Here is a 27,719-nt window from a genome sequence, read left to right as displayed (position 1 = left end):
TCCCCCTTTCCTAAAAGTGTCCCCATTTGTGAATCCCTTTCAGCTAAACATTTTAATCCAATAATGGCTGAGCGACAGAGTGGGGATTCAGTCTTGACAGGAACAATATGGATAAACAGTATGCAGAAACATGTTTCCTGCTGGTGCCTATTAAGGTTTCTCAGACTATGACATGTAGGAGTTAGTGATGCAAGGGGCCCCTTAAAATTTGGAATTGGCATTAGTAGGGTCTCTTGCTCCTAATTCATTTCTCTGAATAATGACAATGTCATTTTTCAGTATGTGAAGAGTGACCAATCTGCTTCACCCATAGGAAGAGACTCCCGTAGCATAGGAAGTAGTGTCTCACATTAACATTGTCTCTCCTTCCAGGCATTTGTACGGCGACCATCACCTGAGAGCCTGGGAACATACAGAAAGTTTGGGGAACGTACAGTACATGCAGGAGAGATCGTTCTGCTTTAGAACTGGTCACCTTCTCCCCTACTGCATGTCAGATTCCAACACAACCCACTTCACCAACCCCTCCACCTTCATCCTGCTGGGCATTCCTGGCCTGGAGGCTGCCTACGTCTGGATCTCCATCCTCTTCTGCACCATGTATGTCACAGCCATCTTGGGGAACTTCACCATCCTGTTCACTGTGAAGACAGAGCCGAGTCTCCATGGGCCCATGTACTATTTCCTCTGCATGCTGGCCATCACCGACTTGGTTGAATCTACGTCCATTGTACCCAAAATGCTGAGCATCTTCTGGTTCAATTCCAGAGAGATAGATTTCAGGTCTTGCCTCACCCAGCTGTATTTCATTCACTGCTTCTCAGGGATGGAGTCTGGGATCTTCGTGGCCAAGGCTTTGGATCGCTACATGGCCATCTGTGATCCCCTGAGACATTCCACCCTCCTAACAAAGTCCATTGTGGCTAAGATTGGTCTGGCCATGATGCTGCGCAGCAGCATTGTTGTACTGCCATATCCCTTCCTGGTAAGGCAGTGGCCTTATTGCAGAACCAACATCATCCCCCAGCCGTACTGCGCACACATAGCCGTGGTGAAGCTGGCCTGCGCTGACACCCGCATCAGTAGCTACTATGTCCTCTTTGTGGTATTCTGTGTGATGGGTCTGGATGCGATCTTCATTGCCCTGTCTTACACCCAGATCCTCAGGGCCATCTTCAGCCTCCCCACAAAGGATGCCCGGATCAAGACTTTTGGGACCTGCTTCTCCCACCTTTGTTCCATCTTAGCCTTTTACATCCCAAGTCTCTTCTTCTCCCTCATATACCGATTTGTTCAGAATGTGCCCCTGCATTTCCACGTCCTTATTGCCAACATTTACCTCTTGATGCCCCCTGTGCTAAATCCCATCATCTACGGGGTGAGGACCAAACAGATCTGGGACAGGCTGCTCCAGCTCTTTACTTGTAAAGGGACCTAAAATTTTCTCCTAGTGCTCTGGCTCTCAGACCTCCAAGCAGAGCTGGCTGGTGATGTGGTGCTGGAGAGTCAGAGAGACGTTAAATCCTTTTCTGACCTTACTATGCTGTGTTGGTGTGGAAAATTAGGGAATTGGTCTATAAACTATTCATAGAGTTGACACCTTTCTAATCGTTGGTAAATGCTCCAGCTGTGGCCCCAGCCCTGTCACATGAAAAAGAGCCATTTCATATTTTCCTAGGAATGGCAATTTTTTCCAGTTTTTTAGACCTCACCTCAAATTGCTAAAACCATTCAATCATTGCTTCAACAGACAATCATTCCCAAGTGTATCTCAATAGGCAACTCTCGAATCTGCCCAGTACAAAAAACAAATGGGTCGTGTCATCTTACCATTGACTATCAAAAGTTGAATCAAGTAGCTCCAGCTTGTACAGCTGTTGTATGCAAAATGCCTGACCTGATTAAATCTCTGAATCCCGAAGGAAAATGGTTTTCTACCATGTGTCTAAGAAAAGCCAACGTTGCCCAGCTTTCACAGTAGAAGGGGGTCAGTTTCCATTTCAAGTCTGGCCCCAAGAGCTACATAATAATTCATCCATTTTCCATGAGTAAATGAAATGAATTTTGTCAAGGTTTTCAGAACCCTCTGTTCTATTTCAATATGTAGATGACATTTGCTTAGCAACAGAAACTCAAGAGAAACACCTAGAGTGTCAGCTGAACTTTTTAAAATCATCAAGGACACAGAATTAATGGTCCAAGCAGTTTCCTCTCTGGGTATCACATTTTCTCAAGGAGGTCGATCACCTGCACACCAAAAGATGGATTCAGTTCGGGAACTACCCATGCCCACTAACATAACTGCTTTACATTCGTTCTTAGGTTTAGCAGGATACCATCGAAACTTCATCCCTAACTTTGCTCACATTGCACTTCCACTCTATAAACTCTTGAAAAAAGAAATTGCTTGAATTTGGACAAACAAACATGCAAACTAAAGGAAATGATCTATTTGGTACATGACGTACCATCAGAAGGCCGTCAAGTGGTCGAAGAAAAATATGCAGTGCCTCAACTTAATAGGTTGGTGGCCATGCATGAAGGCAAATGTACAGCCGTACAGTAAAAATTGTTCAGTTTGTTCACAGAATAATCCTACTCCAACAGAATAGAATGCTCCTTTAAGATCCCAGATATATGAAGTTCCATGGAAACCAATACTTTCTGGTTGTCATTAACATTCTCTTAATAGGCGGAAGCATTTCCTTTAAAAGCAAATACGCTGTAGCCACAGCAGAGGCTCTGACTGACCAAGTATTTTCTCACTGAGAACTCCCTGCTAGGGTGGAGTCAGACAGTGGAACACAGTTTACCGAACAAGTTTTCCAAAAAGGCCTACATTTATTAAGAGTGCAACAAAAATTCGATATCCCATACAGATCTCAATAATCAGGGATGGTAGAGCGAAAAAAATCATACCATCAAACATACACTGCAAAAGCTGGTACATGCTAATGGACACAATTGAGACACCCTGATTCTTCTCATTATAATGGCATCCAGGGAATCTCCAGCTGCCTCCACAAATCATACACCCGGTGAGGTTATAACTGAACAAACTATGCATGTGCCAGAGCATCTTATATATCATGCCAGTGGCACACAGCTAAAGGGAGTAAAGCTTGGAACCTGTCTGCAAGCATTATAGAAACATCTGAATCAGGTAGTTTGCAAATTGGAAAAATTCAAATGAAAGGCAAGAGCCTATTTTGACAAAATTTAAAAAAAAAAAGCTTGTGAGGTTGGAAACCAGGTTATGCTTTTATTCTATGGTGGATCTGAACAACACAACTTACGTAACCCATAAACTGGGCTATAGACTATTGTGGACAGATTAAGTGCCTCTGTGTATTAAATGAAAATTGTACCAACTACCAAAAAAGTAGATAAATATCACAATGCGAATCAGCTAAAGCAGTATTGGAAGGGAAATATCTCTCCACAGGCACCAGAACCAAAGATGGTGCAAGAAAGCCAACACAAAATAGCTCAGTGACAAACACAATAAAAATGCCACTCGCACCCACAGTAACCCTATATGTCTGCTTGAATGCTGCAGACGAGCTGAATCACAGACAGGTTCTCCACCAGAGACACAAATGGTTGCAGTGGAGCAAAATGTTATGGTGGGACTAAACTCAGATTTGCCTATTAAGGCTAAAAATTCACAGATAACAGTGACTTGGGTACAAGAAAGAATAAAACCAGGCCAAGAGTCATTTAAAACACCAGGCCTATCAACTGAGATTTTCTTTAAATGGAATTACCCACCAGACCAAGAACAATTCATAGCTAAAATTTGAGACAGGACACTTTTTACCGCATGGACTAATGATACAACTGTAACAATGTGTAAGGTACAGAATCTTATGTCAGATTTGTATAGACTAGGGTTACATATAACATTAAAAGGTAAACAAAAAAGTATATTGTGGAAAAATTTCCCACAGAAACATACTGTTGCCCGGAGAGAGTAAGTCGCCGAATGCCTCATCATAGGTTTTATCAACAAGTCAAAGGAAAAGTAGGGAAACACATAGTTCTTGCCTATGATATAGAAGAAAATAAACAAAAGCCTTATGCAGATTGGAAAAAGGATCGTTCCTTTACTGAAGATAGGATAGTCAACCAGACGAAGGACAATTCGTATCTAAAATTTTGGACAGAACACTGTTAACTGCATGGACTAATGACACAATTGTAATAATCATAGAATCATAGAATATTAGGGTTGGAAGAGACCTCAGGAGGTATCCAGTCCAACCCCGTGCTCAAAGCAGGACCAACACCAACTAAATCATCCCAGCCAAGGCTTTGTCAAGCTGGGCCTTAAAAACTTCGAAGGATGGACATACCACCCTCTCCCTAGGTAACCCATTGCAGTACTTCAGCACTCTCTGAGTTGAAATAAATGTAAGATACAAAATCATATGCTGGGTTCGTATAGACTAGGATTATATGTAACATTGAGAAATGACCAAAAGTCTTATGTAGATTGGAAAAAACAAAATCTTTCCCTTACTGAAGAAGTCTAGCGGGGGAGAATGTAAAACATATATCTCAGGAGAAACTCATTCTTTTCCAGCCAGTGGTGGAATTCCATATGGATTATGGGAAAATAGAACCAGATGTCGAAGCTCAGTAAAAGGTGGAACAATGGCTATTCATGACTTAAAACAGGAGGATGAGAGAGAGTATAAGACCTGTATCAAAATTAAAATTTGGATGGAACTGGAGTTTTTGACAAATACTTCAAGGTCAAAGTACAGGCAATAAGAGTTAAAAGGGACTGTGAACCTCAAAATTCAGTAAAATATCCAAAATTACAGGAAGGGCCTATTAGTGGTCTGACTGCCACACCAGTGCCAGGGGTGTTAATCAATCAGGTATATTTCATGCATATCCCTGTTGTTAAATCTATCTTATTGGCAAATAAGCAAGTTCAATTCCTGCAGAGACACCAAGGTGGCATTTGTTTTTTTCCTCAGTACCCCGTGTGGATAAGGTTACTGCTTATCAACAATGAGTGCAAGATATAGCTAATTTGGATCGAAAAGAACACAATAATGTGCATGCTCCTAGAAGAAAACACAAACACCAAACCAAATGGAAATCATAAACCGTATTAAAAGGTTATGTGGTACAAAAAGGTCAATTTGAAATAAGGAGAATGTTGAAAAAACAAAAAGCACATTAAGTCTGTACTTCAGGAAGAAGTTAATCACGTAGTTGATCCAATATTGAAAGGGATTTATGGATTATCAACTATGAAAAAATTGACTGTGTATAATATGCATAAAATCACTAGATTATTTAATAAAAACCAAGAGAAGATTAATCAATTGGTAAACTACAATAATGATCAGGACAAAATTCATTATCTTGGAGGAAAACTTAGTTGCTTTCAATGTTTAGAATGAAAAGGGTACCAAAATTGATTCAAAACCAGCAAATTATAAATTGGTATTGTCCACAGTATATTCAAAGGTATGGAGAAGAAAAAGTTGAATGCCAAATGGAATATAAAAAAAAATGTCATTTGGGGCAATCAGAAACCTAGGGTTTGTGACCTCACATCTGAATCATGGTGTGTTTAAAAAAGACCCTGCGACATGTCATAATCCTTATACATTTTGTTCAATATATTATTACTATTATCATTGTGTTCGATCCAGATAAGGCTGGTTTTTGATCAATTGGCTACTGTCCAATCCATAGGCCACCTAGAAAATATTTACAAGGAACAAATGCAAGTACTTCTGCTAATCGTGTAGCACTGCAATACCCAAACACGGAAAGTACCACAGATTACTTGTTGCTCTCAAAAAAGGCATCAGTGGATCTCTAGGTGCAAGGTGTTTGAAGTAATAACTCCACTAAGTGGTCTGCTGAAAAGGTACCAACAAGATTCTCCAGCAGTTAATGCGACACAAGCATCATGCCCAGTACAACCAACTAAATGGAGATTTGTAATGGGACAAACGGCCTATGCAGAAAAACAACAACAACAACAATAAACAGTATTACATGGTAACCATCATAAAGAATTTTATCATGGTCAATGTAGATGTATGTTCATTAAACCACATTTTTGTTTAAAATCACAGGTACACATAACAATTGGTCATACAACAATACCTCTGATACTCACTTTTGAAAAGTGGGTATTCACCCATGAAAGCTCATGCTCCAATACATCTGTTAGTCTATAAGGTGCCACAGGACTCTTTGCTGCTTTTACAGATCCAGACTAACACGGCTACCCCTCTGAAAATAAAACTGTTATTCTTAGTAACCCTGGCTATCAGGATTTCCTCAGACAAAGCACTCTGCTCTTTCACAGCTATATATCACCACAAACATTACTGCTGAAACAATTATTAGAAAAAAGAAATTACTATTTATTTTAAATTAACAATGCCATGTGTCATGGTATAATCCCCACTCTGAACCTTAGCGTCCAAAAGATGGGGTACCAGCGTGAATTCCTCTAAGCTCAATTACCAGCTTAGTACCCGTAACACTGCCACCAACCAGGAATTCCAGTGCCTGGTACACTCTGGTCCCCCAAAAGCCTTGCCCGGGGACCCCCGAGACCCAGACCCTCTGGATCTTAACACAAGGAAAGTAAACCCTTTCCCTCACTGTTGCCTCTCCCAGGCTTCCCCTCCCTGGGTTCCCCTGGAAGGTCACTGTGATTCAAACTCCTTGAATCTCAAAACAGAGAGGAAAATCCACCTTCCCCCCTCCTTCTCTCTTCTCCTCCCAGACTCTTCCTGAGAGAGAAAGTAATCCTGACACAGAGAGAAATTAGCCTTTCTCTCCCCCTTCCCTCCTTTCTCCCCACCAATTCCCTGGTGAATCCAGACCCTGTCCCCTGGGGTCACACCAGAATAAAAAAACAATCAGGTTCTTAAACAAGAAACTTTTTATTGAAGAGAGAAAAACAGTAAAAATGATCTTGTAAATTTAAGATGGAATAGGTACAGGGTTTTTTAGCTATAGACACTGGGAATACCCTCCCAGCCTGAGTATACAAATACAAATTAAAATCTTTTCAGCAAAATACCAATTTGAACTCCTTTCAGCCAAATACACATTTGAACTTCTTCCAGCCAAATACACATTTGCAAATAAAGAAAACAACCATAAGCCTAACTCGCTTGATCTACCTAGTACTCACTAGTCTGACCTTATAAGAGCCTGTATTGGAGAGATTGGAGAAAAACCTGGTTGCAGGTCTGATCCCTCTGAGCCCCCAGAGTGAACAACAACCAAACACTAACAGCAGAGCACAAAAACTTCCCTCCTTCAAGATTTGAAAGTATCCTGTCCCCTGACTGCTCCTCTGGTCAGGTGACAGCCAGGCTCACTGTTCTTGTTAACCCTTTCCAGGCAAAGAGATATGAAGCACTTCAGTTCTTTTAACTCTTACTTATCTGTTTATGACAGCATTATTGTGATATTTACTAAGAACATGTTAGTCTACAGGACCTTCGTTTAAAATCTGCTTTAAAAATATTTCATTAGTGTGTTGCTGAAGATTATAAAATGACATCACTAAAAAATCTTTGCAGAGATTTTTAGATGCATGATCTGAGGATTTCTCTTTAGCCTTAAATGCTTGGATCTTCAGACATAGTTTTTTTAAATAAATCTTTAACCTCCCCCCATCTAAAATATACATGCCAGCCCAGGCTGCCATCAGGTGTAGGGACACCAGTTTAATAATACTGCATAGGGTCCCATAAATCCTAGGGAAGGCCTTGCAGACCTCCCCCCGCCACCCTCTAATCCTAAGTGTGCCAGCTTTTACCCCCATGGGCCATGAGATGTCAAAACTTAAAACTGAAACTGGCCCAGGTCTGAATGTTACCTGTTCTGTGCCTTGGGCCAGTATAATGTGGAGAGGAAGTTCTACATTTGGTGGAAAGAAGGAACCCTTCCTCTGGCAGATCATGTTTTAGAGGGTGGTGGTTGTTTGACGCTGCTCAGAGGTTTGGGGTCTAGAGAGAGCCCTGGCAGAAATGGATTGGCATGCGTAGGGCTGGGCAGGTAACCACATGGCTCTGCAATTCATCACATGAGCAGCATCAACAAAGAATGACACCCCTGAGCATACTCATCCTGTGTTCTACCAAAAGCTCCACTGTGCTCCTATTCCCCTGGGATAGAGAAGCAGGCTCTAAGGATCAGCACCACCACACATCCCTGTCCCTTGCCCCCCGCCCCGCTCCACAGCTTCAGGGGTGTGCACAGCCCTTGCAAACTTCAGGGATATCAGATGAGTTTAGTGCTTGTGAAAGGTGCTGGCTCCACAGCTGTGGAGAGTTAAGTCCTCTGTTTTCCCTCAGAACAGTGAGAGCAGAGTGACTGTGGGCACTTCCACCCTGGTACCAGGCACACTGCCATGCCTGGGTCTCAGCCACGGCCCCACGCCACCCTCTGCATGGAACATCCTCCACAAAAGTCAGGGCACACTCGCAAACAGAGTCACGGCCTAAAGGTCCCATTGCATATCCCCTGCACTGAACCCCAAGGAGCACTAACGGAGCTACACCTGGGAACAGGGACATGCACACACTGCTGTGGGGTTAGAATCTCCTGGGCCTTCGAGCTCACCTGGGCATGGAGTTGCCACCCTTCTCTACAGGCTGCAAAGTCTATCTCCTGGCTCAGGGTGGGCAGAGGGGCAGAGACTATAAGCTAGGGAACTCGTTACTACTGGGGTAGGTAATTATTAGCTAATTTGACTGGGCATCTGTCATAAACAGATGGTTAAGGGTTAATGTCTCTTTTACCTGTGAAGAGTTAAGAAGCTCAGTGAACCTGGCTAACACCTGACCAGAGGACCAACAGGGGGACAAGATACTTTCAAATCTTGGAGGAGGGAAGTCTTTGTGCTTTTTGTTTTGTTCATTGTTCGCTCTTGGGACTAAGAGGCACCAGATGTCAGGGCTGGTTCCAGGCCCCAGTGCACCAAGCAAGTGCTTGGGGCTGCATGCCGTGGGGGGTGCTCTGCCGGTTGCCAGGAGGGTGGCAGGAGGCTCCGGTGGACCTCCCCCAGGTGTGCCTGAGGAGGGTCCGTTGGTCCCGCGGATCTGGTGGACCTCCTGCAGGCATGCCTGCGGATGCTCCACCGGAGCCATGGGACCAATGGACCCTCCGCAGGGACTCCTGCGGGAGGTCCACCGGAGCTGCAGGACAGGCAAGTGGCAGAGTGCCCCCCTCGGCATGCCACCATGCTTGGGGCAGTGAAATGGCTAGAGCCGGCCCTGCCAGACGTACATCCAGGCTCTCCAAATCTTTCTGAATCAGTCTTTCATGTTTCAAAATTGTAAGTAATAGCAGGCAAGGAGGATTATTCTTATGTTTGTTTTCTCAACTTGTAAATGTTTCTTTTGCTGGAAGGATATTTACCTCTGTTTGCTGTAAATATGAATCTAAGGCTGGGGTGGGGGCGGGAGTCCCTCTGGTCTATATGAATCTAAGTACCCTGTAAAGCATTTTCCATCCTGATTTTACAGAGATAATTTTTACCTTTTCTTTCTTTAATTAAAAGCTTTCTTTTTAAGAACCTGATTGATTTTTCCTTGTTTTAAGATTGGATCTGGACTCACCAGGGATTGGTGGGGGAAAGGAGGGGAGGTGGTTAATTCTTCCTTCTTTCAAGATCCAAGGAGTTTGGATCTGTGTGAAGCCTCTCAAGGCAACCCAGGGAGGGGAAAGTCTGGGAGGAAAAATGGGGGGATGGTTAATTTCTCATTTCTCCTTGTTTTAAGACCCAAGGGGTTTGGATCTGGGTTCTCCAGGGAAGGTTTTGGGGGAACAGAAAGTGTGCCAGACACTAAATTCTGCCTGGTGGCAGCGTACCAGACCTAAGCTAGTAATTAAGCTTAGAATTGTTCATGCGGGCCCCCACTTTTTGTACCCTAAAGTTCAAACTGGGAAAAGAAATGTTGACAGCATCAATTATTGATTTATATTATAGAGCCATATTTAGGACCACAGGAGACCTCTTTAAGTCATCTAGTCCAGCCCCAGGGACTGAGGCAGGACTAAACAGACCATTCCTAAGAGATGTTTGTCTAACCTCTTCTTTAAAAATTCTAGTGAGAGCGATTCCACAACCTCCCTAGGCAATTTATTCCAGTGCCTGTGCACTCTGACATTTGGGAAGTTTTTCCTCATGTCCAACCTAAAATGCCCTTGCTGCAATGTAAGCCCCTTGCTTCTTGTCCCATCCTCAGTGAACCATTTATCACCCTCCTCTTTATAAACACCTTTTACATACTTGAAGACTATTACCATCTCCTCCCTCAGTCTTCTCTTCTCCAGACTAAACAAACCCAATTTTTTCAATCTTCCCTCATAGGTCATGTTTTCTAGATCTTTAATCATTTTTGTTGCTGTTCTCTGGACTATCTCCAATTTGTCCACATCTTTCCTGAAATGTGGTGCCCATAACTGGACACAATACTCCAGGTGAGGCCTAATCAGTGCTGAGTAGAGTGGAAGAATGACTTATCGTGTCTTGCTTATAACAATCCTGCTAATACAGCCCAGAATGATGTTCTCTTTTTTTTGTAATAATGTTACACTGTTGACTCGTATTTAGTTTGCGATCCACTATGACCCCCGACCCCTTTCTGCAGTGCTCCTTCCTAGGCAGTCATTGCCCACTTTGCATATGTGCAATTGATTATTCCTTCCTAAGTGGAGTATTTGACATTTGTCCAATTTTCATCCTATTTATTTCAGACCATTTCTCCAGTTTGTCCAGCTCATTTTGAATTTTATTCCTATCCTCCGAAGCACTTGCAACCCCTCCTAACTTGGTATCATCCGCAAACTTTATAAGTGTACTTTGTATGTCATTATTTACATCATTGGTGAATATATTGAACAGAACTGGACCCAGAACAGATGCTTGCCCTGCTTTACCCTGGGAACGGTGCCATCCGTCTAGAGCACGGCCCCCATGCAGAGCTTGGGTACCTATGAAAGGGGCATGTGGCCTGAGAGCTCTCCACTCTGGACATCCATGAGGCTGATGCATGGAGCCAAATCAGCCCCCGACCAGCCCCCTGCACTCACACTGCATCAGCGGGGTGATTCACCCTCTCCTAGCATGTTCAGCCCTCACTAACGCACGTGACAGCAGCCAGTTAAACCATTCACCTCTCTTATCCCTGCCAAGGGAAGGTGCAGTGACATTCTCTATTCCAGAGGGGGAAACTGAGGCAGGTGGGGCAGAACGCATCCTGCACAGAAGCTGGTGCAGCAGCCTGGACCAGCATCAGGCAGCTCCGCCAGGGGTTACACAGCAGTGGAAGTGACAGGCAGGGTGCCAGCGGGTGTGAGTGATGAGGGGACAAATACTGGAACTCTCAGGTGCAGAACGAGGGCAGTTACATGCTGATGGGGCCTAGTCTCTATCCGCACCCCTCTAGGCGCTGCTTTCCCTGTCCCACCCCACTCACCTACCTCCCCACACTGACACCCTGGGAAGCAAGTTACACCTGCCCTGCCCGCTCGCCCCCAGAGACTCTGCCCCGGAGCTGTCCGTGCTGATGAACCGGGCCCAGGTAGGTCTAGGGGCAGATTCTGCTCCCAGTGAAGTCCTGGTGCCAGTGTAACCCCCACACCTCCCCGGTGTGATGCTCTGTCCCACCTAATGGCACCAAGACCACTTAGAGAGAGTGAAATGAGTCTGCCCTACAGCCTCGGCCAAGCACTGCTTGGCTTTTAGCTCAGGCAGCAGAGGCTCATGCCTAAGCTCCAGAGGCCACGGGTTCGATCCCACCCACCGTTGACCGGGGTCTGCCAGTGTTACACCAGCAGGGTGAAGCAGCGGCACGGATGGCACAAAGACACCCAGTGCGTGATTTGTGCCAGGACCTGCCAGGGCTGAGGACTGGCAGTTCTTACACCTGGCACCCCTAGGCCTGGCAGCTCAGAGCCCCGGCACCTCTGGGTCTTTCAGCTGAGATCTCCGGCATCTCCAGGCCTGGCAGGGCTGAATCCTGGCACCTTTGGGCTCGGCAGTTCAGAGCCCCGGCACCTCTGGGCCTGGCAGTTCAGAGCCCAGCACCTTTGAGCCTGGCAGTTCAGAGCTCGGTATCTCTGGACCTGGCAATTCAAAGCCACGGCAACTCTGTGTCTGGCACCTCTGGGCTGGGCAGTTTAGAGCCCAGCACCTCTGGGACTGGCAGTTTGTAGCCCTGGCAACTATGTGCTCAGGCCAGAGCTGCCCAGAGGATTCAGTGGGTCTGGGGTCTTTGGCGGCGGGGGGCCTCCACTTCGGTGGTAATTCGGTGGCAAGGAGTCCTTCCATTCTGGGACCTGCCGCCAAACAACCCCGAAGACCTGCAGTGGGAACCCCTGTCATGAAGTCCCCTGGCGATGCTCTGGAGCTGCTCCCCACAAAGCCAGTCCGGACTTTGGGGAGCCTCCTCTCGCTTGGAGCAGACTTGTTCAGGGCAAGAAGCTCACACGGCTTCACCTCCTGGGTCTTTCGTTGGAGCATTCAGCATGTGCCCCTCCGTGCGCTTCCCACAGCGAGCCCGCCCCAGCGGGGTCCTGGGGAAGCCACCGGGTCCAACACCCCCACTTTGCAGTCAGACGTGACTCTCAGCCAGCCAGTAACACAGAGGTTTATTCGATGACAGGAACAGGGGCTAAAACAGAGCTTGTAGATACAGCGAACCGGACCCCTCGGCCGGGTCCATTCTGGGGGGCAGTGAGCCAGACCCCCACGTCTGCCCTCAGCCAGCTCCAGCCTGACAACTCCCCCCAGCCCCTCCTGTCTGCTCAGCTCCTTTCCCGGGCCAGGAGGTCACCTGATCCCTTTGTCTCCAACACCTTCAGCTGGCACCTTTGCAGAGCAGGGGCCCAGGCCATCAGTTGCCAGGAGACAGAGTGCCAGGCATTTAGGTGCACTGGCCCTTTACTCTGCAGCAATCACACACCCTTATCCCACCACCTAGATATAAAGAACTGTATAGGGGACACTGAGGCACCAACACAGTATTCAGAGCAACATTAAGAACATTCCCAGTTCATTACAACCCCCGCCTCTGAATTACTGCAGAAGACCCGGCACTTCAGCTACGGGTCCCTCTTTGGTGGTAATTCGGCAGTGGGGGGTCCTTCTGCCCCAGAGCAGAAGGACCCCCTGCCACCGAAGACCTGGAGTGGAAGATGATCTGGGGACCCAGGCCCCCCAAGAGTTTTCCAGGGCCTCCAGAGAGAGTGAAGGACCCCACTCAAGGGCCCCCATAAAAGTCTCGTGGGGGCACCTGTGGGGCCCAGGTCCTGGGGCAAATTGCCCCTCTTGCCCTCCCCCGGGCAGACCTGGCTCAGGCCACTTGGTTGTGCCGCTTTGTTATGCTGTGCCTGGATTATAGGATCCTCAGGTTTGAATCCTTAGACCACAAGGTGACAGAAACAGAATGAGGCTCATGGCTGCTAGACAGGGCGCTGAATGAACCGGAGCCATCCCCTCCATGAAACACCCACAGCCCTCCCGTGCAGAAGGGGCGTCACAGCCCCCCCCCATTCCAGAGACAACAGGAACGTGTGATGAGACAGCACCCAGGTGGCCCATGAGCTGCGACGCCAGCCTGGCCCCTGCAGTGCCCCCATCCCCTCAATTCCAGCTGGCTTTAATCTGTTTGGGGGGGGCACTGCCCCGACACACAGGCACGTGTCCCCTGGGGAGGGTAGAGATGGCTTCCCCAGCCTCACTGAATGCCACGGACGTGCATGGTCCTGTACAGACACGTAACATGCCAGGTCCCTGTGCCCAGAGCAGCGGGGGTGTTGTGACCATGGGGGGGTGGGGCAGAGGTGGGGGGTGCTAGCAAGAGCGGACATGGGGGGGCCGGCCTCTTTGGCTGCTCCTGCTATTTGGAAACAGCTGGGTGCCCTCTTGGCCAAGCTGGTGCTGCCCCCTGCTGGTGGCTGGTGAAGGAGCTTTTAAACTCCTCGTCTGACCAGAAAAAAGGAATATGCCGCAACGGGAGGGGTGGGGGAGGTGTTGCTCAGCTCACTGTTGCGACGCCTAACAGATCTAGGAGCCAAAATCACAGGGACAGTGAATGGGATTGAGGCTCCAAGTGCCTAAATCGCTTGGGCTCCTAAATCCATTAGGCCTTGCGCTGATGAGCACAGCAATTCCTAAATACCTTTGACAAAGCTGGGACTTGGGGCCTGCTCCTGCTCTCACACAGGCTGGTGTAAATCCGGAGTGGCTCCACTTGGCCGGCAGGACTATGCTTGTCAGCGTTAGTGTCCAGTTAAAAGCAGAGGGCCAGACGCTCAGCGGGGGGGTCACTGGCCACAGTGCCACCGGTGGCCTAGCCCTGAGTGGGCGCTGAAGTCAACAGTGCTCCGGCTGCTCATGTCCGCTGAAGCGCTGGCCCCGGTTGTTGCTGCAATAAGGATTTGGCCCACAGGACTTCGCAAAGGGGTGACCCTGCACCACAGAGGGTATTTTTTCTCCCCCATTTCCTGGCTAAATGTGAGCTCAGCGAGAAGAGAGGCCAGCAGATGCTGGTGAATGCTCCTGTGCCCCCCGTCCCAGGAGGGCAGCCTCATGGGATGAGAAGGAGCCATTGGCTTCTCTCAGCCCAACCCTTAGCTAACCCCGTCCCCGGGCCAATTCCTCCCTGCCCTGCCTCACGCGGCGTTATTCCCACCCGTGCAGAGACCGCACACGGCCACCATGCAGGTCGATACCCGCTTTGTGCTAGTGTGAAATGCTGCCCAAAGGGGCACGGCAGCGATGAATGGGCCCTCACCGGCCTGTCCCCCCCATAATCCACAGCCAGAGCCGGGCTCATTGCGGGGTCTGAGTCCCCCAGCTCACCTTCCTCTGTCTCCCCTAAGGCTCATCCTAGCGGCTTTAGGAAAGCTCACACAGTCAGGAAGGAGCCCATGTATCATTAAGTGTGTGTATAACATTTAACTTGAAACCACAGCTAACCCTCCTCCTTGACTACCAGCAGATCTTGATCCGTTTGGTGTCACCAGTGGCTCAGGCAGTAGGCTAGGAGCCAGAGGATCTCAGCGCTTTTCTTACCTCTGCCATTAAACAGTGTGTGGTGTTGGGGAAGTCACAATTAATTAGTTTTAATTATTTAGCCTCTTCGAGTTGATTTGGCTACTTCCACCTTTTCATGTTCTGTATGTATCTATATCTCCTTACTATATGTTCCATTCTATGCATCCGATGGAGTGGGCTGTAGCCCACAAAAGCTTATGCTAAAATAAATGTGTTAGTCGCTAAGGTGCCACAAGTACTCCTGTTCTTTTTACAGCACTCCTCAGTGCCTCTGTTTTCTCCATGTAAAATGGGGATAATGATGCCCATCTTCCTACCCCAGTGCCCTAAGCAGAACCTTCCCCCGACCTTCGTGAGAGAGAGCACTGTGTGTGCGCTTCCCTTGTACAATCTGCCCCAGCTAGACGCACCAATGGCTGCTGTCTCTGCAGACAGCCAGAGTTCTCAGATATTTAAAGACACTAGAGCACAAAGACACCGGGGAACTTAAGGTGCCTCTACTCTGGAGCTGGGAGTGTAATTCCCAGCTGGAGGAGCAGGCCAGACACTCTAGCTCTGAGCGAGCTAGCGAAAGAAAACTAGACTGGAGCTGCGGCAGTGCTGGTGGTGGGAGGGGCTAGCTGCCCGATTACATGCCTAGCGTCTCAGATGGCTGCCTAGGGTGGTTAGCCCTTATGTTAGCACGCTAGCTTGTGCAGAGCTAGCGTGGGTCTGTCTCCTCTAGATGGGAATCACCCCGTCAGCTCCCGTGTGGAGGTGCCCTTGGGCTCAGGGACCTGAATGTTTACCTGCCCAATGGAGTGAGGGGCCCAGGCTCCCCACACAGTGCCTGGGGTGCATGTGGCACCTGAGAAGGGGATCCTCAGAAGCCATCATGCTCAGCGGGGAGCTGCCAAAGCCAGCCAAAAGGAAATGATATGGAGCGTGGTCAGGGCCAGTTTTAGGAACTGCAGGGCCTGATTTGAATATCCGGAGGCGGGCCGGGTCTTCGGTGGCACATCGGTAGCAGGGGGTCCTTCACTCGCTCCGGGTCTTCCATGGCACTGAAGGACCCCCGCCACCGAAGTGCCGCGAAAGAACCGGAGCGAGTGAAGGCCCCCCCCTCGCCACCGAAGTGCCACCAAAGACCCAGAGCACCGCCAGGTACATTTAAATAAAAAATTAAAAAGGCATCTAAGGTGCGGGGCCCTCTTAAGCGCGGGCACAGAGCCCGATTTTGGGGAATTGGCCTAAAGCTGGCCCTAAGCATGGTGAGACCCCCACCCTCAAAGGAACCCAGGTGCCTTCATCCAGGCCAGATGGACTCACTTCCTTCTGCCAGGGACTGAGAGCCATGGACCCGCCCCTGGAGCTGAGATCCTGGTAGATTTGGATGTGGAGGACCCTGGTTTAAGTCCCCCCACCTGAGAGGAGCAGAGCCTTGATCTGGGTTCTTCCACCTGAGCGTACCGCCAACCACTGGGCTTTGGGATATCCTGGGGTGTGTCGCTCGTGCCTGGCGTGTGTTACCCAGTGAGGGCACAGCGCTGGAGAGGGCAGGGGCCTCTGACAGATGAGGGACTCCAGTGACCAGCTGCTGACGGAGAATGAGGCTGGATGGTGCACGGCCAACCAGGATGTTCTAGACCCTGAGAGGCTGAGAACCACTAACTTATTTCACCGATGCCAATGAGTGTGTTGTGGGTCATGCTGTGGTATGGGGAGGAGACAGGCAGAGGATTGAGTAGATACAATGGGGGCCTGAGCATTGTTAGGCATCACGCAGGAGGCTCAACAGACATCTGCCTCCCTAGCGAACCCTACAACATTAACCCTTTAAGTGCCTCCAGCACATCTTCTGCACCATTGGCTCCGGAAACCCTCGTTAACACCGAAAAGCCCACTGAGGCCTAACCATAAACTGTAAGTGGAAGAATGGGCAGGCAGTGTGAACCACTCGCTGCCGAGAGAATGATTCCTCTCCATCCGACTCAGCTGGCTGCCTAGCAATCTACTGTGCTTCTTCAGCTGCATGCTCACCCCGTTCCTCCTCTTCGTCTGAGCCCCAGAGGCCTTTGCTGGAGCTGCTCCGGTTTCCTGCTTTCAGGGGTTTTCACTTGAGCTGCTTTTCTTGAACGTCACTGCATCAGAACGTGCTTCCTTCAGGCTGGGTCCTTCCATGGTCCTCATCCAAGTCGAAGCAGAGCCTTGCCCAAGGACCGTACTCCTGGGACAGAGGGAAGTATTATCTCCATTTTACAGATGGGGAATGGCAGGGTAGATTAATGAACTTGTCCAAGGACACACCTGGAGTCTGTGGCAGAGCTGAAATCATTAACTATTATTATTTAGCATTTGTATTGCTGCAGCGCTTAAAGGCTACAGCCAAGGTGGGTGTTAAACAAGACCATGTCTGGCGTCCTGGGTCTGTTTGACGTTCCCGACTGCCTGTGACCCAGTGGCATTTGCTCACCATGAAGCAAGAAAGTGATCCCACTGTCCTGCTGAGACAGGCCTGGATTGAGATAGACTGTGGCTCCTTGCACTGCAGTGAAAGAGCAAATCGTGCTGAGAAGCTGAAATACCCAAAGCAGCACAGAGCTGGGCTCTCTGTACCAAGGACTCCTTGGCTGACTGGGGGAAAATTACTCCAGCCAAGATTTTCAGATGTGACTAATCATGTGGGAAGCCTCTGGTTTTGACTACACAACGTGACACACACACATACCCGCCCCCAGGACTCCTCATCAGAAGGTGGCGGCTCAGCCATCTCTGAAAAGATCACCATTTAAGATATCTCAAATAGTGTCCCCCAAAATGGAGACCCCCCCAAAAAAATCACTAGTCCCCTGTCTGTGCCTTGGTTTCCTCTGCCAGGAAAAAGGAGATTCTACTGCTTTTCTGCATCGCAGTGGGAGTGTAGCTCTATGGAAGTGCATAGAGCATTTCAGAACTGGGTGGAAGATGCTATCTGTGAGCAAAGCAAATGTAACCCCCACAAAGCTAACCTAGGTCCCTGGGGCTCCCTGTGCTGGTAGCTCAGAGAGGTGCATGTGGTTGCGGGGGGGAAGCCACTGCAGGCTCAGAGTCTGCTCAGCAACCAATAGGGAGTGAGATGCCCTCTAGGGTGACCAGACATCCCGATAAAATCAGGACCATCCCGATATTTGGGTGGTTGTCCCAATATTTGTCCCGATATTTCACTCCGCTGGCAGCATCCGGCTTTTTTTTTTCTTTGCTCAGCCAGTTTACTCCCTCCTCCCCCATGTGTCCTGATATTTTCTTCATGTCATCTAGCCACCCTAATGCCCTCCCCTTGGGAGCTCAGGAGTGGGGGGATGCCATTTTAGGAGCCGTCTGGAGCCAGCCAGGGAAAGGGCAGGACTGGCTGGGGGCTGGTGAGTCCCAGGCCTGCATGCAGGGTTCCTCCTGAGAACTAGCCTCTGGGGAACCTGACAGCAAATCCCCCAGTTTGAGCCTTTGCCGCTCCAAGGTGACTCCCAGTTTGTAGAACTTTGTTGGTGAAACTTCCCCCATCCAGGCAGAATGAGCCCCCAGATCCCTAGGTGAGACTTGCCACCTTATCCCACATGTGAGTCCTCTGGGCTGTGCGGAGCCCAGTCAGCCACATTGCTAACTGCGGCCTGCACAGAAGTTAGCATGGCCGCAGGTCATCCAGGGCCCCTCCAAGGTACGGCTACCCATGAACACTAATATGACTTTTGCTGTATCAGGTCACGTGACTGGGGGAATTCACAGGTATTATCAGTGTGGGCACCAGTGGCCCTGAGAATAGTGTTTTACCCTGTTCTGTTCCATTCACCTGCTGTTTGATGTAATTACTGTGTTAAAGACATTGCATGTGTCTGTGTTATTTCTTGGGAGTATCCAGCTATCTGGCAAGTAACTGGGGGTTACCCTGTGGTTAGAATTTTCTTCCCATGCTGCCCCGGTGACCCTGCCAGGAAGGAGCGAGAGGGGTGGAGGCACCACCAAATAAACCCAGATGGGGAGAAAGACGTGTTCTTTTTCTTTACTGGAACTGGAGTTTTACATCATGTTCCTCCATCCAGTCTGGCACAAACACAGTCACCAGGTTCCCATCAGGCAATTCTCTGAGTGGCATCGGTAAGAAAAGTGTCCATAAGCTCTTTTTGCCAGTTGATCTGATCTGACCACTCTTCTGAGATCCAGCCGCCTTGAGGCTCAATTCTTTTCCAAGGTTGCAACTATCCTGAGCTGCCTTTGCATCAGGAGCTGAGATGGGCGATAGCTGATCACCACGGCCGGCTTTAGCAAGTGCAGGGCCCGATTCATGGAGCTTGTACTCACTGGACAGCACTCTGAGTCTTCGCGGTACTTTGGGTTGCTGCACTCCAGCCAGGGGAGCGGGGCCGAGAGCTTGCAGCTCTCCGATTGGGGGAGCAGGGCTGTGGGGCTGCAGTGCTCCAGCTGTGGGAGCGGAGCTGCGGGGCTTGCCGCGCTCTGGCTGGGTGCGGGGCCCTCTTAGGCGTGGGACCCGATTTGGGGGAATCGGCCTAAAGACGGCCCTGCTAATCACTACTAAGAGTGTTGATCTGTAGCTCAGAAGAGCAAGGAATGGATCTTCCTGCTTCAGTATTTCCTTGGCCCTCTGTATAGCTCTCTCTGCCTCTACAGTTGCTTGTGGGTAATGCAGGCTGCTAGTGATGTGTTCAAAATCATATGTTGTTTGGAAAGATTTAACTTCAGCCGCAGTGAATTGTGGTCCATTGTCCTCCAATAGTTGTGCTGCAATACTAACCTGGGTGAATGTGCTCTTTGATTTTTTGATCACACTGCAACATGTTGTATCATTCAAATATGCAAATTCAATGTATATCTAGAAAAATAATCCACTGCAAATAGATAATGGTGTCCTCTGAATTTGCAGCAATCTGCTGCTAGCCTATTTCAGGGTCTGTCTAGTAGACGTGCTATTATTCGAGGCTTTTGGTTGTGTTGGTCTGTTAGTTCTGCAGTGTTCACATGTGTGACAGACCGGGCATTTTCTGTAATATTTTTCTGGGACTATGGTGTGTGCCACAGTTTCCCCTCCAGGCTGTATCGTTAACTCAGAGGTGGGAAAAGGTTTGCACTCTGCAGAGATACAGGTGTGATGAGAAGACAAGGGCCACTCTGATTGTCTAGTCATTTGATATCTAGCAACTAACGACCATGGATGCCCCTCCCCTCTGCCTCACAGGCAGCCAATCATGCTTAATCAGCTGGAGAACAAAGGACTGCGCAGGGGCCAGGTGCCGGTAATGTTTCCCCAGCAAGAAAGCTGCCAGAAGTGACAGAGCTTATGAGGACGGGTTCTAGGTTCAATATATCCTCACTCCTGATCTTGTGCTGCCCCTTGATATGGAGCAGCTACTGGAGACTCTGATGGATTGGTCCCCCCTTCCTGGGATGTCTCCAGATGTACTGGGGTTTCACTGAGCCCCTTCTGCTCCACCAGCCTGGATTCCCTCTTCCTGTTTTGCTAAACTATGCTCTCCGGCCTCTGGCAGCACACACACACAGGCAGGGCCACACCCAGCTACAGACACAAACTGAAGTCATCACTGTGTGAGAGAATTCACTCAGCACTCACGTGAATACTCCCTTTGGGGAATAAACCTAAAATAATACTGTCTTGCACTGTATAGAAAGATCTACACAGCACAAGCTCATAAAAAATCAGCCTCTCATAGAAGATGGTTAGGGTTGGAAAAGGCATCAGGAGGTCATCTACTCCAACCCCTTGCTCAAAGCAGGACCTAAACTCCAACTAAATCGCTGTAAAATGAGGATATGTTCATAGTGACTTTCCTTTGCTAGGTTTTTTGATGATCCTTCAGTGAAAGGTGCTGCACAGTATAATGATAGCTACTGGTGAGAATTATTGATCTGTGATCCCTTAACAACAGCCCTGTGTGTCTGCAGAGTGTTTGTGTCTCCCCTCAGGCATCTTTCTCCAGATTTCTCTGTCTACTCTCTACTCATCCCTCCTGGGCATTTACAGGGTATCAGACCCTATGGAGATCTCGGCATTATCCTAGTTTTTTGTACTAATCAACTATAATTTTTAAATATGCACAAAGCAGCCAATTCATATCTGACTCAGCACAGAGCCCAAGGGTTCTCATCTCCCTTTGGGGAAGTCCCTTAATTACTGTTTGCTCCTAAAGGTGGATAAAGAGCGCAGAAACACAGACAGGCTGGTCTCCAGCCAGTTTGCATTCAGATGCCGCTTCTCCAGTAGATGCTGAGCGAACCCTCCTGGGATTGCACACAATTATATTATAAATACTGCACACCCTCAGCTTTTGGTGAGGGATGTTGCTGCAGATGCTGGGGTGAGAGAGATGTGGGACACGGCTACCTGAAGGGGATTCTCAGGGAAGACACTTCCATATCGAGATTCACAGGTACTCATCTCTAGCTGAGGAGCTCACCTGCTCGACAAACTCAGTGAAAAGTCAAGTGATGAGATAGAGAGTAAGTTTGTGGTACTTTCCTCTCTGTGCAGCCATTAAAAACCTTAGGGCTTTTGCCACAGGGGATGAATTTGCTCTAATATCATTGACCTAAATGTCCCTCTTTGCTATGCCCACCCCTGCTCAGGGCCTCCAGCTCCAAACTGGCTGCATTTCAGTGGAGGAAAGGTGTTAGTAGATGTAGGAAACAAAAGTCAATTTCTGATGCCATAGTCTGTAGTTTGCTTAGGCCCCACTGAGGGGGGTGGGTGGGTGTATGCTGTTACTTTACCTTTATCTGCTGGAATAATTATAAAAAATTGTCAACATGGGCAAGACATGTTTTCTCCTAGCTTCATTTCAGAAGTCGACTGAACTGTTATGCCTGAAATTTTAAAAAAAGCAATTCAGCCAGAAGCAGACACACTGCATGGGGAATTTAAGTCCAAATGGTTAAAGATTGGCAAACTTATAAGCAACTGAAAATCAGGTCTGCTAATTGAAGGTGTCAGACAGCCAACAGCACCACCTACAATGGCCAATTCATTCGTGAATCCCATTCAGCTAAGTTCTTTGCTTTAACAATGTCTGTGCCAAGGAGTTCCACAGGCCAAATGTGATTTAAGCAAACAATTTTCTTTTATCAGTGTTATATGTTCAGACTTTCAATGTCATTGAATGTTCCCTTGTTCATGTGTTATGAAACACAGTGAATATAAATGCCTGATCTACTTTCTTTATCAATTGATTCATATAGTTTCAGACTTGAAGGGACCATTAGATCACCCAGTCTGACCTCCGGCATAGCACAAGCCATTACATTTGACCCAGTTACCCCGGGGTTGAACCCAATGGCTTGTATGTGACTGAGGTCTACATAGGGTGAGAAGGGACCACAAGGGTCATCTACTCTAACCACTTGCCAAGGGCTGAACCATCCCAGACAGGTGACTATCCAGCCTACTTATGAAACTCTCCTTTGAATGAGCTCCCACGACGTGTCGTGGCATCTGTTCCATTGTCCTACTGCTCTTATAGTTAGGAAGATTTCCCTGAGGTTTTATCAAAATCTGCTTTCCGGTACTTTGAACCCTTTGCCTCTTGTCCTGCCCTTTGTGACAAGAGACAACATTTCTCCATCTTTTTTCTGGCAGCCTTTCAAATATTTGAAGACCGCTGCCATGTCCCCCCTCAATCTCCTCTTTTCCAAACTAAACATTTCCAGTTCTTCAGCCTTTGATCGTGTATAGCTGGACCGCTATATCATAGTCATATGTCATAATATCGTTAAATTTAACATGGGAGGAAAAACACCACATCTGCCCAACACTTAGCATTTAATTTCAGAAACAAACGGAAGTTAAAAGGTACAGAGCGAAAAGTTAAATCCTTGCAAGCTGCATGGAAACTTTTTAAAGACACCATAACAGAGGCTATCTTAAATGTATCCTCCAATCTAAAACAAACAAACAAACAAAAAACATAGTGACAGAACCAAACAAGTGCCACTGTGGATAAACAAGAACCTAAAAGAAAAACAATGAGAGGCAAAAAGGAAACCTTCAAAATGTGTAAGTTAAATCCTAGCGAGGAAATAGAAAGGAGCATAAACTCTGGCAAACAAAGTAAAAAAAAAATATAATTAGGAAGCCAAAAAAGAATTTGAAGAAAAGCTAGCGAAAGATTCAAAAAGTAATAGCAAAAAAATGGTTAAGTACATCAGAAGCAGGAAGCCTGTTAAATAACCAGTGGTGCCCCTAGATGATCGAGATGCTAAAGGAGCAGTGAAGGATGATAAGGCCATTGCAGAGACACTACATGAATTCTTTGCATCGGTCTTCACAGCTGAGGATGTTTGGGAAATTCACAAATCTGAGCCATTCTTTTTAGGTGCGAAGAACTGTCCCAGACTGAGGAGTCATTAGAGGAGGTTTTGGAACAAATTGATAAATTAAATAGCAATAAGTCACCAGGCCCAGATGGGATTCACCCAAGAGTTCTGAAGGAACTCGAATGTGAAATTGTAGAACTGCTAACTGTACTCTGTAACCTATTATTTAAATCAGCTTCTGTACCACATGACTGGAGAACAGCTAATGTGACGTCATTGTTTAAAAAGGGCTCCAGAGGTGATCCTGGCGATTACACACCAGGAAACCTGACTTAAGTACCAAGCAAAGTGAGGGGAGGGAAAGCTCAGTGGTTTAAGCATTGGCCTATGAAATCTAGGCTTGTGAGTTCAATTCTTTAAGGAACTCATTTGGGGAACTGGGGTAAAAATCTGGAGATTGGTCCTGCTTCAAGCAGAGTTGTTTTGTTTGTTTTGTGCGGGGCTGGAAGGGATAGCTCATTGGTTTGAGCATCCGCCTGCTAAACCCAGGGTTGTGAGTTCAATCCTTGAGAAGGCAATTTGGCAATTGGTCTTGCTTTGAGCAGGGGGTTGGACTAGACGATCACCTGAAGTCCCTTAATGATTCTATGAAACTGGTTGAAATGATGGTAAGGAAAAAAATTGTCAGACACATAGATAAACATAATTTTTTGAGGAAGAGTCAACAAAGTTTTTGTAAAGGGAAATCATGCCTCAGCTGGAGGTCAATGCAGTTTGTCCTAATGGTTAATTACGCTCAGTGCTAAACATTGGGTCCTTAATTCCAGCTGGAATTTGTATGAGTTCAGCTTCCAGCCTTGCTCTGGCTTTCTTGGCCAGATTAAAGAGACCGTTATTACTATTTAAGATAAATAAATGAAGGTCTCTGAGTGTCTCACCATCGGACATTTTTTCCAGGCTCAATTCATTTTTGTGGCTCTTTTCTGCACCCTTTCCAATGTTTCAACATCCTTTTTGAAATGTGGGTCCCAGGACTTTACGCAGTCGGTTTCACCAGTGCCACATGCAGAGGTAAAATCCTTCCCCTGCTCACCACTCCCCTGTTTATGCAGCCAATGACCACATCACCTTTTTGGCCATAGCATTGCACTGGGAGCTCACAATGATTTGGTTGTCCACAATGACCCTTAAATCCTTTTCAGTGTCCCTGCGCTCCATAATACAGGCCCTAGTCTGAGGGTCAGCCCTGCATTCCCTGTACCGAGAGGATAACTTTGCATTTGTCTGCATAAAAACATTTTGTTTGCATGAACCCAGCTCACCAAACACCCCAGATCCGTCAAAGTACCTGCCTTGGCCTCCTCATTGTTCCCACTTTGCCATTCTTTAGGTCCTCTGCTAATTTTGTCTGAGGTGATTTTCTATTTGATTCCAGATCGTTGCTGAAAATATTGAACAGCGTCAGGCCTAGAATTGATCGCTGCAGAAACCCACCAGAAACAGCCTGATTCACTGATAATGGCCCATTGACAACTGCTTTCTGAGACTGCTTATCAGTTAGCCAGTTTTTAGTCCATTTAACATGTGTTTTACTGATATTGAATAGTGTTGATTTTTTTATCTGAATGTTTTCCCCTACTAAATCAAATGACTCAGAGAAATCAAAGTGTAGTGTTTCTATGTGGTTCCCTTGTTCAAACAAATGTGTTCTCTCATTAAATGATGAAATCAGGTTTATTTGACGAGATCTGTTTTAAATAAACCCGGTCGTTGGCTGGCATTAATTATATTCCTAGACTTTTTTTTTTAACTAATCCCATACCAGCTTCCAGTGTTTTCTAATCTTGTCAAATCTTTTTTTAAAGCTTTCCCTTTATTTTTGATAGTTTAAATTTAGCACAGTACTGTTCTATATATGCTTTTTCATATATATATATATATATATATATATATATATATTTCATCACCTCATGTGATATAAATACCTCATACTGCTTCTTTCCAAATGCAGAACAAAAATATTTCTTGAACACCTCTGCCTTTCCTGCAGCATTAACAATTTTCTTTTCTTCCTCTAGGAATTGGCCAAAACCTTTTCTAGGCTTTCTTTCTTTTTTAATAACCTCCTTTTTTTGATCCTTAGCCATGCCTCTCAGAGATTTCTCCCTGACATCTTTCACATTACTTATCAATTTCCATTAATTCCAATTTGTATTGTTTGTTAGCTATTTTCCCTTTTTTCTAATTTGTTATGTGTTACTCATTTCCCCTCCCCAGGGCCCAATTACTGCCTTTACTTCGCTTCGCCACTGAACTAGGTTTTTAGCCAAAGATTTCCACTTTCTTGGCTGTGTTATTGTGGAGTTTTAGCCATCTAATACATTTAAAGAACTCCCAAGTTTCATTCCCATTTTTCTGTCTAAATTTAACCTTCCAATTAGTTTTATTGATATGTTGCCTCAACTTTGGGGAATTAGCCCCTTTGAAGCACTGTCTATACATATTACTGGTTGGGAACTGTTCTCCATTTTTCCATTTGAATGTAATCAGTTCATTTGTTTATTTTGTTCTCCTTATCATATGCCCCCTTCTTTGTCTCTTCTCTAAACTGAACAGTCCCAGACTTTTCAGTCTGTCCGCATCTGGCACCATCCCCATTCTCATAACCTGTCTCAGAAATCCCCTTTCTGTGTGCTATATCCTTTAAGAGACTGAGTGACAACAACCGAGGACATGTCCAGAGCAGGTTATTCTCCATCGCATTCCTTACGCATACGAACATTGTCTTTGTTTCGGCCACTGCTAGGAATGAGCAAGTGTTTCTGTGAAGTTGCTATCAGTGATGCCCGGGTCTTCTCCCTGAACTGTGCTCTAGCTGGGATCTATCCCCTGGCACATGTCTTTGCAAAAAAATTCCTTTTTTTTCCCCACTCTCAGATGTTGAGCAACTGGGTGAATGAGGAACATTCTACAGCATGGACACTGTAGCCTGGCTTTCATTGCATTAAGGAACAATGATGGATAACCAGTATCCGCACTTGTGTTTCCTGCTGGTGCCTATTAATATTTCCTGCACCGTGATGTGCAGGAATTATTGCTGCATGGAGCACCATGAAGTATGGAATTGGCATTAGTAGGGCCAGTTGTTCATAATTAATTCCTCTGAAGAATGAAAATACCAGTTTTCAGTGTTTGAGGAGCGACCAATCTGCTTTACCCATGAGAACAGCCCCCAGTAGTGCATGTAGTGTCTCATATTAACACTGTCTCTCCATTCAGGTGTTTGTCCTGCGATCATCACGCTAGACCCTGGGCACATACAGGAAGTTGGGGGAACATATGGTATATACAGGAGACACCATTCTGCCTCAGAATTGGAAACTTTCTCCCGTATCCCATGTCAGGTTCCAACACAACCGACTTCATCAACCCCTCCAACTTTATCCTGCTGGGCATTCCTGGCCTGGAGACGGCTCATATCTGGATCTCCATCCCCTTCTGCACCATGTACGCCATAGCCATCTTGGGGAACTTCATTATCCTGCTCATCGTGAAGAGGGATCCAAGCCTGCATGGGCCCATGTACTATTTCCTCTGCATGCTGGCCATCACCGACCTGGTCCTGTCCACGTCCATCCTGCCCAAAACATTGAGCATCTTCTGGTTCAATTCCAGGGAGACCTATTTCAGTGTCTGCCTCACCCAGATGTACTTCATTCACTGCTTCACAGCGATGGAGTCTGGGATCTTCGTGGCCATGGCTTTTGATCGCTATGTGGCCATTTGTGATCCCCTGAGACATTCCACCATCCTGACAAACTCTGTGGTGGCCAAGATTGGCCTGGCTGTGGTGCTGCGCGGTAGCATGCTTGTACTGCCCTATCCCTTCCTGGCGAGGCGGTGGCCATATTGCAGAACCAACATCATCCCCCACACATACTGTGAGCACATAGCCGTGGTGAAGCTGGCCTGCACCGACATCCGCATTAGTAGTTACTACGGCCTCTTTGTGGCATTTTTGGTGACCGATCTGGATGTATTTTTTATCACTGTGTCCTATATCCAGATCCTCAGGGTTGTATTCAGCCTCCCCACAAAGGATGCCCAGCTCAAGACTTTTGGGACATGTATCTCCCACCTCTGTGCCATTTTATCCTTTTATGTCCCAGCTCTCTTCTCCTACCTCACACACAGGATTGGCCACAATGTGCCCCTGCATTTTCACATTCTCATGGCCAACATATACCTCCTCGTTCCCCCCATGCTAAACCCCATCATTTACGGGGTGAGAACCAAACAGATCCGGGACAGGCTGCTCTGGCTCTTTTCTCATAAAGGGACTGTGACGACACGGTTCTGA

At 47.2% G+C, this 27,719-nt stretch overlaps 2 protein-coding genes across 2 annotated transcripts; both read left to right on the top strand.

Annotated features, from left to right (window-relative positions):
- Positions 1-490: 490 nt before the first annotated feature.
- LOC127051618 (olfactory receptor 52R1-like) lies at positions 491-1,438 on the top strand. The gene has a single exon (XM_050954213.1). It carries the CDS (start codon positions 491-493, stop codon positions 1,436-1,438), a length of 948 nt encoding a protein of 315 aa, XP_050810170.1.
- Positions 1,439-20,922: 19,484 nt separating this feature from the next.
- Positions 20,923-27,719, top strand: LOC127044603 (olfactory receptor 52R1-like). Its single transcript, XM_050939697.1, has 2 exons — positions 20,923-20,944; positions 26,764-27,719. Exons 1-2 carry the CDS (start codon positions 20,932-20,934, stop codon positions 27,717-27,719), a joined length of 969 nt encoding a protein of 322 aa, XP_050795654.1. The 5' UTR covers positions 20,923-20,931.

Source organism: Gopherus flavomarginatus, chromosome 1 (genome assembly GCF_025201925.1).
Source record: "Gopherus flavomarginatus isolate rGopFla2 chromosome 1, rGopFla2.mat.asm, whole genome shotgun sequence".
Classification (NCBI taxonomy): domain Eukaryota; kingdom Metazoa; phylum Chordata; order Testudines; family Testudinidae; genus Gopherus; species Gopherus flavomarginatus.
The sequence above is the reverse complement of the archived record's forward strand: the minus strand, read 5'-3'. Positions and strand labels throughout refer to the sequence as shown.